The following is a 16,623-nucleotide window of genomic DNA, read 5'->3' as shown; positions in this document are numbered from 1 at the left end:
GGGCCCATCTGAGGGTCACAACCCCCCTGGACCCCCCATATCACCCCCCCCGTGCCCCCTGAGGGGTCACAACCCCCCCGTCCCCCCCTGTGGTGTCCCCCCCCCGAGGGGTCACAACCCCCCCCCGTGCCCCCTGTTGTGCCCCCGCCCCCCCGAGGGGTCACAACCCCCCCCGTGCCCCCCCCGTGCCCCCCTCAGGAGTCACAACCCCCCCCCGTGCCCCCCCCGTGGTGCCCCCCCCCCGAGGGGTCACAACCCCACCCCCCGTGCCCCCCTTGTGCCCCCCCCCGAGATGTCACAACCCCCCTGTCCCCCCCCCAGAGGGGTCACACTCCCCCTGCCCCCCCTTGTGCCCCCCCTGTGCCCCCCCGAGGATGTCCCAACCCCCCTGTCCCCCCCCCGCCAAGGGGTCACACTCCCCCCTGCACCCCCCCCTTGTCCCCCCCGTGCCCCCTTGTCCCCCCCCTTGAGGCCCCCCCATGCCACCCCCTACCCCCCCTTGTGCCCCCTCCTTGTGCCCCCCTTGTGTCCCCCCCAGAGGGGTCACAACCCCCCTGTCCCCCCCCCAGAGGGGTCACACTCCCCCTGTGCCCCCCATGCCCCCCCTTGTGTCCCCCCTGTGCCCCCCCATACCACCCCCTACACCTCCCATGCCCCCCTGTGTGCCCCCCGTGCCCCCTCCTTGTACCCCCCCTTGTGCCCTCCCCATTCCCACCTGTGCCCCCCCCGTGCTCCCCCTTCTGCCCTCCCGTGTCCCCCCATGCCCCCCCGTGCCCCCCCGTGCCCCCCCGTGACCCCTCAGGTGTCACAACCCCCCCAGTGCCCCTCCTTGTGCCCCCCCCGTGTCCCCCCATACCCCCTTGTCACCCCCCTTGTGTCCCCCCCTGCCCCCTTGTGCTCCCCCCGTGCCCCCCTGAGGTGTCACAACCCCCCCCCGTGCCCCCCCCGTGCCCCCCCGTTGCCCCCCTGAGGGGCCACAACCCCCCCCGTGTCCACCTGAGGTGTCACACCCCCCCCCGTACCCCCCCATGCCCCCCCCGTGCCCCACCCTGTGCCCACCTGAGGGGTCACACCCCCCCCGTGCCCCCCCGTGCCCCACCCTGTGCCCACCTGAGGGGTCACAACCCCCCCCCCGTGCCCCCCCGTGCCCCACCCTGTGCCCACCTGAGGGGTCACACCCCCCTGTTCCCTCCCCAGGCCCCCCCCGTGCCTCCCTCAGGTGTAACACCCCCCCTTGTGCCCCCCCCGTGCCCCCCCCGTGCCCCCCTGAGGTGTCACAACCCCCCCCCGTGCCCCCCCCGCGCCCCCCCCGTGCCCCCCTGAGGGGTCACACCCCCCCCCGTGCCCCCCTGAGAGGTCACACCCCCCCCGTGCCACCCCTGTGCCCCCCTCAGGTGTCACAACCCCCTCTATGCCCCTCTGAGGGGTCACAACCCCCCCCATGCCCCCCCCGTGCCCCCCTCAGGTGTCACACCCCCCCTTGTGCCCCCCCGTGCCCCCCTGAGGGGTCACAACCCCCACCGTGCCCCCCCTGTGCCCCCCTCAGGTTTCACAACCCCCCCCCGTGCCCCCCCCGTGGTGCCCCCCCCTACCCCCTGTTCCTCCTGAGGGGTCAAAACCCCCCCGTGCCCCCCCCCGAGATGTCACAAACCCCCTGTCCCCCCCAGAGGGGTCACACCCCCCCCATGCCCCCCCCCGTGCCCCCCCGTGCCCCCCCCGTGCCCCCCTCAGGGGTCACACCCCCCCCCATGCCCCACCTTTTGCCCCCCTCAGGTGTAACAACCCCCCCCCGTGCCCCCCCCGTGCCCCCCCTCAGGGTCATACCCCCCCCGTGCCCCCCCTGTGCCCCCCTGAGGGGTCACAACCCCCCCCCCGTGCCCCCCCCGTGCCCCCCCCGTGCCCCCCTGAGGTGTCACAACCCCCCCCCGCGCCCCCCCCCGTGCCCCCCCTGTGCCCCCCTGAGGTGTCACAACCCCCCCGTGCCCCCCCGTGCCCCCCCGTGCCCACCTGAGGGGTCACACCCCCCCCGTGCCCCCCCGTGCCCCCCCCGTGCCCCCCTGAGGTGTCACAACCCCCCCCCGCGCCCCCCCCCGTGACCCCCCCGTGCCCACCTGAGGGGTCACACCCCCCCCGTGCCCCCCCGTGCCCCCCCGTGCCCCCCCGTGCCCCCCTGAGGGGTCACACCCCCCCCGTGTCCCCCCCGTGCCCCCCCCGGGCCCCCCTGAGGTGTTACAACCCCCCCCCGTGCCCCCCCCGCGCCCCCCCCGTGCCCCCCTGAGGGGTCACAACCCGCCCCCGTGCCCCCCCCGTGCCCACCTGAGGGGTCACCCCCCCCCTTTTGGCCCCCCCCGTGCCCCCCCCGTGCCCACCTGAGGGGTCACCCCCCCCTTTTGGCCCCCCCGTGCCCCCCCCCGTGCCCACCTGAGGGGTCACACCCCCCCCGTGCCCCCCCGTGCCCCCCCCGTGCCCCCCCGTGCCCACCTGAGCGCCTCCTGCCCAGGAATCCCTTCTGGAAAATCTCCCCCACCCAGGCCTGGAGCTCGGGGTCGGCCTGGACGGCCCCGTCCGAGGGGTAGTACAGGGAGAGCACCCCCCCGACGAACCTGGGGGGCACACAGGGGTCATGGGGGGGCACACCGGGCATGGGGGGGTCATACAGGGCATGGGGGGGTCACACAGGGCATGGGGGGGCACAGGGGGGCACAGGGGGGGCAAAGGGGATGGGCCTGGACGGACCCGTCCGAGGGGTAGTACAGGGAGAGCACCCCCCCGACGAACCTGGGGGGCACGGGGGGGGCACGGGGGGGTCACACAGGGCATGGGGGGGGTCATACAGGGCATGGGGGGGTCACACAGGGCATGGGGGGGCACAGGGGGGCACAGGGGGGGCACAGGGGATGGGCCTGGACGGACCCGTCCGAGGGGTAGGACAGGGAGAGCACCCCCCCAACGAACCTGGGGGGCACGGGGGGGGCACGGGGGGGTCACACAGGGCATGGGGGGGCACAGGGGGGTCACAGGGGGGGCACAGGGGGGCACAGGGGATGGGCCTGGACTGACCCGTCCGAGGGGTAGTACAGGGAGAGCACCCCCCCGACGAACCTGGGGGCACGGGGGGGGCACAGGGGGGGCACAGTCAATCATTTGGGGGGGTCACACAGGGCATGGGGGGGCACAGGGGGGGCACAGGGGGGCACAGGGGGTCGGCCTGGACGGACCCGTCCGAGGGGTAGGACAGGGAGAGCACCCCCCCAACGAACCTGGGGGGCACGGGGGGGGCACAGGGGGGGCACAGTCAATCATGGGGGGGCACACAGGGCATGGGGGGGGCACAGGGGGGCACAGGGGATCATTGGGGCACACAGGGGGGCACAGGGGATGGGCCTGGACTGACCCGTCCGAGGGGCAGGACAGGGACAGCACCCCCCCAACGAACCTGGGGGGCACGGGGGGGGCACAGTCAATCACTGGGGGGGCACAGGGGGGGGCACACAGGGGTCAGGGAATCATGGGGGGGGCACAGGGGGACACAGGGGGGCACAGGGGGTATGGGGGGGCACACAGGGGATCATTGGGGGGGCACACAGGGCACGGGGGGGTCATACAGGTCATGAGGGGGCACAGGGAATCACGGGGGGTGTCAGGGGTGTCCCAGTGCCCCCCAGTGTCTCCCAGTGCCCCCCAGTGCCCCCCAGTCCCTCCCAGTCCCCCCCAGTGCCCCCCAGTCCCTCCCAGTCCCTCCCAGTGCCCCCCCAGTGTCCCCCAGTCCCCCCAGTCCCTCCCAGTTCCCCCAGTCCCTCCCAGTGCCCCCCCAGTGCCCCCCAGTCCCTCCCAGTGCCCCCCCAGTGCCCCCCAGTGCCCCCCACCTGTGGATGGCCCCCCAGTGCCCCCCAGTGCCCCCCAGTCCCTCCCAGTTCCCCCAGTCCCTCCCAGTGCCCCCCCAGTGCCCCCCAGTCCCTCCCAGTGCCCCCCCAGTGCCCCCAGTCCCTCCCAGTGCCCCCCCAGTGCCCCCCAGTCCCTCCCAGTGCCCCCCCAGTGCCCCCCAGTCCCTCCCAGTGCCCCCCAGTGCCCCCCACCTGTGGATGGCCCCCCAGACCCGTCGGGCGTCGTCAGCAAAGAGGTACCGGCGGGTCCCGCAGACCCCCCGGCGGCGAAGGTCCCGCGGCAGCACCAGGGAGGGGTAACGGAGACGGCGCAGACCCCGAGAGACCAGGGAGAGCAGGCCACGGCGACCCACGGCCACGGCCTGGGGGGGTCAGAAATGTACCTAAATATATCCAAAATGTACCCAAAATGTACCCAAAATGTACCCAAATATCCCCAAATACAGCAGGGAGGGGTAACGGAGACGGCGCAGACCCCGAGAGACCAGGGAGAGCAGCCACGGCGACCCACGGCCACGGCCTGGGGGGGTCAGAAATGTACCCAAATATATCCAAAATGTACCCAAATATATCCAAAATGTACCCAAATATATCCAAAATGTACCCAAAATGTACCCAAAATGTACCCAAATATCCCCAAATACAGCAGGGAGGGGTAACGGAGACGGCGCAGACCCCGGGACACCAGGGACAGGAGACCACGGCGACCAACAGCTACTGCCTGAGAGACACCAAAATGTACCAAAATGTACCCAAAATGTACCCAAATATACACAAAATATCCCCAAATATCCCCAAATACAGCAGGGAGGGGTAACGGAGACGGCGCAGACCCCGGGACACCAGGGACAGGAGACCACGGCGACCCACAGCTACTGCCTGGGGGGGGTCAGAAATGTACCAAAATGTACCCAAAATGTACCCAAAATATCCCCAAATACAGCAGGGAGGGGTAACGGAGACGGCGCAGACCCCGAGAGACCAGGGACAGGAGACCACGGTGACCCACGGCCACGGCCTGGGAGAGACACAAATCCCACCAAAATATACCTAAATATACCCAAAATATCCCCAAATATACCCAAAGTATCCCCAAATACAGCAGGGAGGGGTAACGGAGACGGCGCAGACCCCGGGACACCAGGGACAGGAGACCACAGCGACCAACAGCTACTGCCTGTTAGAGATACCCAAATATACCCAAATATACCCAAAATGTACCCAAATATACCCAAAATATCCCCAAATATCCCCAAATACACCAGGGAGGGGTAACGGAGACGGCGCAGACCCCGCGACACCAGGGAGAGCAGGCCACGGTGACCCACAGCTACTGCCTGAGAGACACCAAAATGGACCAAAATGTACCCAAAATGTACCCAAAATGTACCCAAAATGTACCCAAATATACCCAAAATGTACCCAAATATCCCCAAATACAGCAGGGAGGGGTAACGGAGACGGCGCAGACCCCGCGACACCAGGGAGAGCAGCCACGGTGACCCACGGCCACGGCCTGGGAGAGACACAAATCCCACCAAAATATACCTAAATATACCCAAAATATCCCCAAATATCCCCAAATAACCCCAAATACAGCAGGGAGGGGTAACGGAGACGGCGCAGACCCCGGGACACCAGGGACAGGAGACCACGGCGACCCACGGCCACGGCCTGGGAGAGACACAAATCCCACCAAAATATACCTAAATATACCCAAAATATCCCCAAATATACCCAAAGTATCCCCAAATACAGCAGGGAGGGGTAACGGAGACGGCGCAGACCCCGGGACACCAGGGACAGGAGACCACAGCGACCAACAGCTACTGCCTGTTAGAGATACCCAAATATACCCAAATATACCCAAAATGTACCCAAATATACCCAAAATATCCCCAAATATCCCCAAATACACCAGGGAGGGGTAACGGAGACGGCACAGACCCCGCGACACCAGGGAGAGCAGGCCACGGTGACCCACAGCTACTGCCTGAGAGACACCAAAATGGACCAAAATGTACCCAAAATGTACCCAAAATGTACCCAAAATGTACCCAAATATACCCAAAATATCCCCAAATATCCCCAAATACACCAGGGAGGGGTAACGGAGACGGCACAGACCCCGCGACACCAGGGACAGGAGACCACGGCGACCCACGGCTACTGCCTGAGAGACACCAAAATGGACCAAAATGTACCCAAAATGTACCCAAATATCCCCAAAATGTACCCAAATATACCCAAAATATCCCCAAATATCCCCAAATACAGCAGGGAGGGGTAACGGAGACGGCGCAGACCCCGCGACACCAGGGACAGGAGACCACGGCGACCCACGGCCACGGCCTGGGGGGGTCAGAAATGTACCAAATATATCCAAAATGTACCCAAATATCCCCAAAATATAGCCAATTATACACAAATACACCAGGGACAGGAGGCCACGGTGGCCAACGGCTACTGCCTGGGAGAGACACCAAAATACACCTAAATATACCCAAATTCCACCTAAATACACCCAAATATGGCCAAATATACACAAATACACCAGGGACAGGAGGCCACGGCGGCCCAGGGCTACAGTCTGTTAGAGATACCAAAATATACCCAAATATACCCAAAATACACCCAAATATACCTAAAATATACCCAAATATACACAAACACTCCAGGGACAGGAGACCACGGTGGCCAACAGCTACAGCCTGTCCAAATACACCAAAATATACCCAAATATAGCCAAAATATACACAAATATATACAAATATAGCCAAATATACCCAAATATACACAAATACACCAGGGACAGGAGGCCACGGCGGCCCAGGGCTACTGCCTGTCACAGACACCAAAATACACCGAAATAGACCCAAATTCCACCTAAATAGGCTCAAATATACTCAAATATACCCAAATATATCCAAATATACACAAATATACCCAAATATATCCAAATATATCCAAATATACCCAAATATATCCAAATATACCCAAATATATCCAAATATACACAAATATATCCAAATATACACAAATATATCCAAATATACACAAATATATCCAAATATACACAAATATATCCAAATATACCCAAATATATCCAAATATACACAAATATATCCAAATATATCCAAATAGACCCAAATAGACCCAAATAGACCCAAACAGACCCAAATATATCCAAATATACCCAAATAGACCCAAATATACACAAATATCCTCAAATATGCTCAAATATACCCAAACAGACCCCAACAGACCCAAATCTGCCCAAATAGGTGCAAATACACCCAAATATACTTAAATATATCAAAATAGACCCAAATAGACCAAAATATACCCAAATAGACCCAAATATGCACAAATATACACAAATTCCACCCAAACATACCCAAAGCCCAGGGAAATGCACCCAAACAGACCCAAATCTCAGAGAAATCCACCCAAATCCCCAAAAAATGGACCCAAATCCCACAAAAATGGACCCAAATCCCAGGGAAATGGACCCAAATCCCAACAAAATGGACCCAAATCCCAGGGAAATAAACCCAAATCCCAGCAAAATGAACCCAAATCCCAACAAAATGAACCCAAATCCCAGCAAAATGGACCCAAATCCCAGGGAAATGAACCCAAATCCCAGGGAAATGAACCCAAATCCCCAAAAAATGGACCCAAATCCCAACAAAATGAACCCAAATCCCAACAAAATGGACCCAAATCCCAGGGAAATGGACCCAAATCCCAGGGAAATGGACCCAAATCCCAGGGAAATGAACCCAAATCCCCAAAAAATGGACCCAAATCCCAACAAAATGAACCCAAATCCCAGGGAAATGAACCCAAATCCCAGGGAAATGGACCCAAATCCCAGCAAAATGAACCCAAATCCCAGGGAAATGAACCCAAATCCCAACAAAATGAACCCAAATGCCAAGGAAATCCACCCAAATCCCAGGGAAATGAACCCAAATCCCAGGGAAATCCACCCAAATCCCAACAAAATGATCCCAAATCCCAAAAAAATGAACACAAATCCCAGCAAAATGAACCCAAATGCCAACAAAATGGACCCAAATCCCCAAAAAATGAACCCAAATGCCAAGGAAATGAACCCAAATCCCAACAAAATGGACCCAAATCCCAGGGAAATGAACCCAAATGCCAGAGAAATGAACCCAAATCCCCAAAAAATGAACCCAAATCCCAACAAAATGAACCCAAATCCCAGAGAAATGGACCCAAATCCCAGGGAAATGAACACAAATGCCAAGGAAATGAACCCAAATCCCAGCAAAATGAACCCAAATCCCAACAAAATGAACCCAAATCCCAGGGAAACGAACCCAAATCCCCAAAAAATGAACCCAAATCCCAGAGAAATGGACCCAAATCCCAGGGAAATGAACACAAATGCCAACAAAATGGACCCAAATCCCCAAAAAATGAACCCAAATCCCCAAAAAATGAACCCAAATCCCAATAAAATGGACCCAAATCCCAGGGAAATGGACCCAAATCCCAGCAAAGCCCAGCCCCCCCATTGCCCCCCCATTGCCCCCCCATTGCCCCCCTGTGACCCCCAGGACCCCCCAACTGCCCCCCCCGACCCTGTCAGACCCCCCATTGCCCCCCCGTGCCCACCCCTGCCCAGACCCCATCAAAGACCCCCCATTGCCCCCCAAATCCCCCATTGCCCCTCTGTGCCCCCCCCAGACCCCGTCAAAGACCCCCCATTGCCCCCCAGGACCCCCTCTTTGCCCCCCCCTTTCCCCCCCCCACAGACCCTGTCAAAGACCCCCCAATTGCCCCCCAGACCCCCCATTGCCCCCCAACCCCCCTCCCCCACTGCCCCCCAGGACCCTCCCATTGCCCCCCAGGACCCTCCCATTACCCCCCATTGCCCCCCCAAGCCCTCCCCATTGCCCCCCCCGTGCCCCCCCCCCAGACCCTGTCGAAGACGCCCCATTGCCCCCCAGGACCCCCCCATTACCCCCAGACCCCCCGATTGCCCCCCCAAAACCCCCCAAGTCCCCCCTCACAGACCCTGTCGAAGACCCCCCATTGCCCCCCCATTGCCCCCCAGACCCCCCCGAGCCCCCCTGTGCCCTCCCCGTGCCCCCCCCCAAAGACCCTGTCAAAGACCCCCCCATTGCCCCCCAATTGCCCCTCAGGACCCCCCCATTACCCCCCATTGCCCCCCATTACCCCCCTATTACCCCCCAAACCCCCCCCATTGCCCCCCCGTGCCCCCCTCACAGACCCTGTCAAAGACCCCCCATTGCCCCCCATTACCCCCCATTGCCCCCCAGGACCCCCCATTGCCCCCCATTACCCCCCATTGCCCCCCAGCACCCCCCTCTTTGCTCCCCCAAGCCCCCCCCCATTGCCCCCCCGTGCCCCCCTCGTACCCCCCCCACAGACCCTGTCGAAGACCCCCCCATTGCCCCCCAATTGCCCCCCAGCACCCCCTCTTTGCCCCCCAGCACCCCCTCTTTGCCCCCCCAAACCCTCCCCGAGCCCCCCTCGTGCCCCCCTCACAGACCCTGTCAAAGACCCCCCATTGCCCCCCATTACCCCCCAAACCCCCCCCATTGCCCCCCCGTGCCCCCCCCCAGACCCTGTCAGACCCCCCCATTGCCCCACATTACCCCCCATTGCCCCCCAGGACCCCCTCTTTGCCCCCCCAAGCCCCCCCCATTGCCCCCCCGCGTCCCCCTCGTACCCCCCCACAGACCCTGTCGAAGACCCCCCCATTGCCCCCCAGGACCCCCCCATTGCCCCCCAATTGCCCCCCAAGCGCCCCAATTGCCCCCCAAGCCCCCCCGTGCCCCCTCACAGACCCTGTCAGACCCCCCATTGCCCCCCAAGCGCCCCAATTGCCCCCCAGGACCCCCTCTTTGCCCCCCCCAAGCCCCCCCATTGCCCCCCAGGACCCCCCAACCCCCCCATTACCCCCCAAGCGCCCCAATTGCCCCCCAACCCCCCCGTGCCCCCCCTCACAGACCCTGTCGAAGACCCCCCCGGGGTTGAGGAGGAAGCGCCGGGCGAGGACCCCGATCTGGACCGTGAACCGGGTGTGGGGCACCAGCAGCTGGGGGGGCATTAATGGGGTGGGGCATTAATGGGGGGCATTAATGGGGTGGGGCATTAATGGGGGGGCATTAATGGGGTGGGGGCATTAATGGGGTGGGGGCATTAATGGGGTGGGGGCATTAATGGGGTGGGGCATTAATGGGGATGGGGGGCATTAATGGGGTGGGGGCATTAATGGGGGGCATTAATGGGGTGGGGGCATTAATGGGGATGGGGGCATTAATGGGGTGGGGGCATTAATGGGGGGCATTAATGGGGTGGGGGCATTAATGGGGTGGGGGCATTAATGGGTTGGGGGCATTAATGGGGTGGGGGCATTAATGGGGTGGGGGGGCATTAATGGGGTGGGGGCATTAATGGGGTGGGGGCATTAATGGGGGGCATTAATGGGGTGGGGGCATTAATGGGGTGGGGGGGCATTAATGGGGTGGGGGGGCATTGAGGGGATGGGGGGCACGGGGGGGGCATTGAGGGGGTGGGTTTTTCAGGTTTAGGGTTTTTCAGGGGTGGGTTTTTGGGGTTTACCTTGCAGAGGGGGTGCTGGGGGGTTTATGGGGTGGGTTTTTGGGGACGGGGGGGTTCCCTTGCAGAGGGGGTGCTGGGGGGTTTATGGGGTGGGGTTTTGGGGTGGGTTTTTGGGGTTTACCTTGAAGAGGGGGTGCTGTGGGGGTTTATGGGGTGGGTTTTTGGGGTCGGAGGGTTACCTTGAAGAGGGGGTGCTGTGGGGGGGTAGGGGGTTTATGGGGTGGGTTTTTGGGGTTTACCCTGAAGAGGGGGTGCTGGGGGGTTTTTGGGGTGGGTTTTTTGGGGTCGGGGGGTTCCCTTGAAGAGGGGGTGCTGTGGGGGCAGGGGGTTTTGGGGGTGGGTTTTTCAGGTGTAGGTTTTTTAGGATGGGGTTTTTGGGGTTACCTTGAAGAGGGGGTGCTGTGGGGTTTATGGGGTGGGTTTTTGGGGTGGGTTTTTGGGGTTCCCTTGAAGAGGGGGTGCTGGGGGGTTTTTGGGGTGGGTTTTGGGGTTTACCTTGAAGAGGGGGTGCTGGGGGGGCAGGTGGTTTTTGGGGTGGGTTTTTCAGGTTTAGGGTTTTTCAGGGTGGGTTTTTGGGGTGGGTTTTTGGGGTCGAGGGATTTACCTTGAAGAGGGGGTGCTGTGGGGTTTATGGGGTGGGTTTTTGGGGTGGGTTTTTGGGGTTCCCTTGAAGAGGGGGTGCTGTGGGGTTTTGGGGGTGGGTTTTTTGGGGTTCCCTTGAAGAGGGAGTGCTGGGGGGTTTATGGGGTGGGTTTTGGGGTCGAGGGGGTTCCCTTGAAGAGGGGGTGCTGTGGGGTTTTTGGGGTGGGTTTTTGGGGTGGGTTTTTGGGGTCGGGGGGGTTCCCTTGAAGAGGGGGTGCTGTGGGGGCAGGGGGTTTTTGGGGTGGGTTTTTCAGGCTTAGGGTTTTTCAGGGTGGGTTTTTGGGGTGGGTTTTTGGGGTTACCTTGAAGAGGGGGTGCTGGGGGGTTTTGGGGGTGGGTTTTTGGGGTTACCTTGAAGAGGGGGTGCCGTGGGGTTTATGGGGTGGGTTTTTGGGGTGGGTTTTTGGGGTTCCCTTGAAGAGGGGGTGCTGTGGGGTTTATGGCGTGGGTTTTTGGGGTGGGTTTTTGGGGTTCTCTTGAAGAGGGGGTGCTGGGGGGTTTTTGGGGTCGGGGGGGTTACCTTGCAGAGGGGGTGCTGTGGGGGTTTATGGGGTGGGTTTTTGGGGTCGGGGGGTTACCTTGAAGAGGGGGTGCTGTGGGGGGGTGGGTTTATGGGGTGGGTTTTTGGGGTGGGTTTTTGGGTTTACCTTGAAGAGGGGGTGCTGGGGGGTTTATGGGGTGTGTTTTTGGGGACGGGGGGGTTCCCTTGCAGAGGGGTGCTGGGGGGTTTTTGGGGTGGGTTTTTGGGGTTTACCTTGAAGAGGGGGTGCTGTGGGGGGTTTATGGGGTGGGTTTTTGGGGTCGGGGGGTTACCTTGAAGAGGGGGTGCTGTGGGGGCAGGGGGTTTTGGGGGTGGGTTTTTCAGGTGTAGGTTTTTTAGGATGGGGTTTTTGGGGTTACCTTGAAGAGGGGGTGCTGTGGGGTTTATGGGGTGGGTTTTTGGGGTGGTTTTTTGGGTTTACCTTGAAGAGGGAGTGCTGGGGGGTTTATGGGGTGGGATTTTGGGGTGGGTTTTTGGGTTTACCTTGAAGAGGGGGTGCTGGGGGTTTATGGGGTGGGTTTTTGGGGTGGGTTTTTGGGGTTACCTTGAAGAGGGGGTGCTGGGGGGTTTTTTGGGGTCGGGGGGGTTACCTTGCAGAGGGGGTGCTGTGGGGGTTTTTGGGGTGGGTTTTTGGGGTCGGGGGGTTCCCTTGAAGAGGGGGTGCTGGGGGGTTTATGGGGTGGGTTTTTGGGGTTTACCTTGAAGAGGGGGTGCTGGGGGGTTTATGGGGTGGGTTTTGGGGTTTACCTTGAGAGAGGGGTGCCGGGGGGTTTATGGGGTGGGTTTTGGGGTTTACCTTGAAGAGGGGGTGCTGCGGGGGTTTTTGGGGTGGGATTTTGGGGTCGGGGGGTTCCCTTGAAGAGGGGGTGCTGTGGGGGTTTTTGGGGTGGGATTTTGGGGTCGGGGGGTTACCTTGAAGAGGGGGTGCTGCGGGGGCAGCTGCCTGAGCGTGGCCAGGGCGAACACCTCCGGCAGGAGGTGGCCCCGGAGCAGGTGGGTGAGCCCCTCGTGCACCTGGAACTCGGCGCTTCTCACCCAGGCCTTGGCCAGGGCCCACACCCAGGGGGGGTCCCCGGGCAGGAAAATGGGGGCCTCGGGGCCGGGCTGCTGGGACAGCTGGGGGGGGACCCCAAAACCGTCAGGGGGGGTCACCCCAGAACGCTCCTGGGGGGACCCCGAGAGCTGAGACCCCCTAAAAACGCTTCAGACCCCCCTAAATGGGTCCCCCCCCACGGAAGTTTTGGGGTTCCCTAAGCCCAGAAAATGGGGGATCCCAAACCTGGGGTGCCCCTGGGTTTGGGGGATCCCCAAACAATCGGGGGGGACCCCAGAACACTCCTGGGGGGACCCCAAAACCCTGAGAGCTGAGAGTCCCTAAAAACGCTTCAGACCCCCCTAAATGGGTCCCCCCCCAGAAGTTTTGGGGTTCCCTAAGCCCAGAAAATGGGGGATCCCAAAACTGGGGTGTCCCTGGGCTTGGGGGGACCCCAAATATTCAGGGGGGGACCCCAGAACGCTCCTGGGGGGACTCTGGACCTCAGAACCCCGAGAGATGAGAACCCCCCAAAAACACTTCAGACCCCCCTAAATGGGTCCCCCCCAGAGATTTTGGGGTCCCCTAAGACCAGAAAATGGGGGACCCCAAACCTGGGGTGTCCTTGGGTTTAGGGACACCCTAAAATGGGCATGAGGGACACCTCAAAATGCTCCTGGGGGGCCCCCAAACCCGGGGACACCGAACCCCCCCCCCGGACAACTCGGTGCCCCCTAAAGGGGTCACTCAGATTTTGGGGTCCCCTCCCAGATTTTGGGGTCCCCGGGCAGGAAAATGGGGGCCTCGGGGCCGGGCTGCTGGGACAGCTGGGGGGGACCCCAAAACCATCAGTTTTAGGGTCTCCCCCCGTTCCAGGATCCCCCCAATGGGTTTTGGGGTCCCCCCCCCAGTTTCGGGATCCCCCCCGTGGGTTTTGGGGTCTCCTCGGTGGGTTTTGGGGTCTCCCTGAGTTTGGGGATCCCTCCCTCCCAGTTTTGGGGTCTCCCCCAGTTCCAGGGTCCCCCCTGTGAGTTTTGGGGTCCCCCCCCAGTTCCAGGGTCCCCCCTGTGAGTTTTGGGGTCCCCCCCCCCAGTTTCGGGATCCCCCCCGTGGGTTTTGGGGTCTCCTCCAGTTTTGGGATCCCTCCCTCCCAGTTTTGGGGTCTCCCCCAGTTCCAGGGTCTCCCCTCCAGTGGGTTCTGGGGTCCCCCCCCAGTTTTGGGGTCCCATCTCCCCCCCCCCAGGGTTTTTGGGGTTCCCCCCGGTTTTGGGGTCCCACCTGGATGACAAGGGGCCTCATCTCCCCCCCCCTTGTTTTTGAGGTCTCCCCCAGTTCCAGGGTCTCTCCCTCCCAGCTTTGGGGTCCCCCCCCTTGTTTTTGGGGTCCCCCCCAGTTTTGGGGTCCCACCTGGATGGCGAGGGGTCTCATCTCCCCCCCCCGGGTTTTTGGGGTCCCCCCCGTTTTTGGGGTCCCACCTGGATGGTGAGGGGTCTCATCTCCCCCCCCAGGGTTTTTGGGGTCCCCCACAAGGTTTTTGGGGTCCCCCCAGGTTTGGGGTCCCACCTGGATGGCGAGGGGTCTCATCTCCCCCCCCAGGGTTTTGGGGTCCCCCCCAGGGTTTTTGGGGTCCCCTCCAGTTTTGGGGTCCCACCTGGCTGGCAAGGGGTCTCATCTCCCACCCCAGGGTTTTTGGGGTCCCCTCAGTGGGTTTTGGGGTCCCACCTGGATGGCGAGGGGTCTCATCTCCCCCCCCAGGGTTTTGGGGTCCCCCCCAGGGTTTTTGGGGTCCCCTCCAGTTTTGGGGTCCCACCTGGCTGGCAAGGGGTCTCATCTCCCACCCCAGGGTTTTTGGGGTCCCCTCAGTGGGTTTTGGGGTCCCACCTGGATGGCGAGGGGTCTCATCTCCCCCCCCAAGGTTTTGGGGTCCCCCCCTTGTTTTTGGGGTCCCCCCCAGTTTTGGGGTCCCACCTGGATGGCGAGGGGTCTCATCTCCCACCCCCTTGTTTTTGGGGTCCCCCCCAGGTTTTGGGGTCCCACCTGGATGGCGAGGGGTCTCATCTCCCCCCCCAGGGTTTTTGGGGTCCCCTCAGGGGGTTTTGGGGTCCCACCTGGATGGCGAGGGGTCTCATCTCCCCCCCCAGGGTTTTTGGGGTCCCCTCAGGGGGTTTTGGGGTCCCCTCCAGGTTTGGGGTCCCACCTGGATGGCGAGGGATCTCATCTCCCCCCCCTTTGTTTTTGGGGTCTCCCCCAGTTCCAGGGTCCCCCAAATGGGTTTTGGGGTCTCCCCCAGTTCCAGAGCTCCCCCCCCAAGGTTTTGGGGTCCCCTCAGTGGGTTTTGGGGTCCCACCTGGATGGCGAGGGGTCTCATCTCCCCCCCCAAGGTTTTGGGGTCCCCCCAGTGGGTTTTGGGGTCCCACCTGGATGGCGAGGGGTCTCATCTCCCCCCCCCAGGGTTTTTGGGGTCCCCCCAGTGGGTTTTGGGGTCCCACCTGGATGGCGAGGGGTCTCATCTCCCCGTCCTCCCTCTGGTGCAGGAGGCAAAGGGGGGCGGCCACGAAGGTGGGGCGGCCGTCGATGAGCGCGGTGGGGACCCCCCCCAGCACCCCATAGTCCACCAGGTACACGTTGCCAGCCTGGGGGGGCACGGGGGGGTCACCCCAAAAACAGGGGACACCCCCAAAACCCAGGGGATACCCCCAAAACCCAGGAGATACCCCCAAACCCCGAGATCCCAAATCCTGGGACCCCCAAAGCCCAGGACCCCCCCCCCCAGCACCCCATAGTCCACCAGGTACACGTTGCCAGCCTGGGGGGGGCACGGGGGGGTCACCCCAAAAACAGGGGACACCCCCAAAGCCCAGGAGATACCCCCAAACCCTGAGATCCCAAACCCAGGGACCCCCAAACCCTGAGATCCCACATTCTGGGACCCCAAACCCCGAGATCCCAAATCCTGGGACCCCCAAAGCCCAGGACCCCCCCCCAGCACCCCATAGTCCACCAGGTACACGTTGCCAGCCTGGGGGGGGCATGGGGGGGTCACCCCAAAAACAGGGGACACCCCCCCAAAGCCTAAACCTCAAACCTGAGACCTCCAAAACCTCGAGATCCCAAATCTCAGGACCCCCAAACCCTGAGTCCCCCAAACCCTGAGATCCCAAACCCTGAGATCCCAAACCCCAAGATCCCAAACCCACGGACCCCCAAACCCCGAGATCCCAAATCCCAGGACCCCCAAACCCTGAGATCCCAAACCCTGAGATCCCAAACCCCAGGACCCCCAAAACCCTGAGATCCCAAATCTCAGGACTCCCAAACCCAGAGATCCCAAATCCTGGGACCCCCAATTCCCGAGATCCCAAACCCCAAGAACCCAAATCCTGAGACCTCCAAACCCCGAGATTCTAAACCCTGAAATCCCAAACCCCAAGAATCCAACTCCAGGAACCCCTAAATCCCGAGATCCCAAACCCTGGGACCCCCAAACCCCCAAATCCCAAACCCTGAGATCCCAAACCCTGGGACCCCCAAACCCCGAGATCCCAAATCCTGAGATCCCAAATCCTGGGACCCCCAAACCCCCAAATCCCAAACCCCAAGATCCCAAACCCTGAGATCCCAAATCCTGGGACCCCCAAACCCCGAGATCCCAAACCCTGGGACCCCAAACCCTGAGATCCCAAACCCCGAGATCCCAAACCCCTAAGAATCCAACTCCAGGAACCCCTAAACCCTGAGATCCCAAACCCAGGGACCCCCAAATCCTGAGATCCCCAAACCCCAAGATCCCAAACCCCGAGATCCCAAACCCCGAGATCCCAAATCCTGGGACCCCCAAACCCCCAAATCCCAAACCCCGAGATCCCAAACTCCAGGACCCCCAAACCCTGAAACCC

At 62.0% G+C, this 16,623-nt stretch overlaps 1 protein-coding gene and 1 long non-coding RNA gene across 2 annotated transcripts in view; both read right to left on the bottom strand.

Annotated features, from left to right (window-relative positions):
* Positions 1-2,481: 2,481 nt before the first annotated feature.
* LOC127466159 (polyunsaturated fatty acid lipoxygenase ALOX15B-like) overlaps positions 2,482-16,623 on the bottom strand; it is a gene marked incomplete at its 3' end in the record, with an annotated part of 28,321 nt that continues 14,179 nt past the window's right edge. Inside the window, exons 12-17 of the mRNA XM_051776766.1 lie at positions 15,217-15,360; positions 12,607-12,810; positions 9,898-9,984; positions 6,195-6,236; positions 4,077-4,204; positions 2,482-2,603 (exon numbers count right to left, since the gene is read on the bottom strand). Of these exons, the coding sequence (XP_051632726.1) occupies positions 2,482-2,603; positions 4,077-4,204; positions 6,195-6,236; positions 9,898-9,984; positions 12,607-12,810; positions 15,217-15,360 (727 nt within the window). The remainder of the gene's footprint in view (positions 2,604-4,076; positions 4,205-6,194; positions 6,237-9,897; positions 9,985-12,606; positions 12,811-15,216; positions 15,361-16,623) is intronic.
* Positions 6,283-7,807, bottom strand: LOC127466161 (uncharacterized). Its single transcript, XR_007902624.1, has 3 exons — positions 6,831-7,807; positions 6,620-6,770; positions 6,283-6,377 (listed from the first exon to the last, which is right to left on the bottom strand). It is a non-coding gene; the product is annotated as an uncharacterized LOC127466161 (long non-coding RNA).

This window comes from Manacus candei, unplaced genomic scaffold, assembly GCF_025592945.1.
Source record: "Manacus candei isolate 608988 ecotype Guabito, Panama unplaced genomic scaffold, ASM2559294v1 h1tg000624l, whole genome shotgun sequence".
Lineage (NCBI taxonomy): Eukaryota > Metazoa > Chordata > Aves > Passeriformes > Pipridae > Manacus > Manacus candei.
The sequence above is the reverse complement of the archived record's forward strand: the minus strand, read 5'-3'. Positions and strand labels throughout refer to the sequence as shown.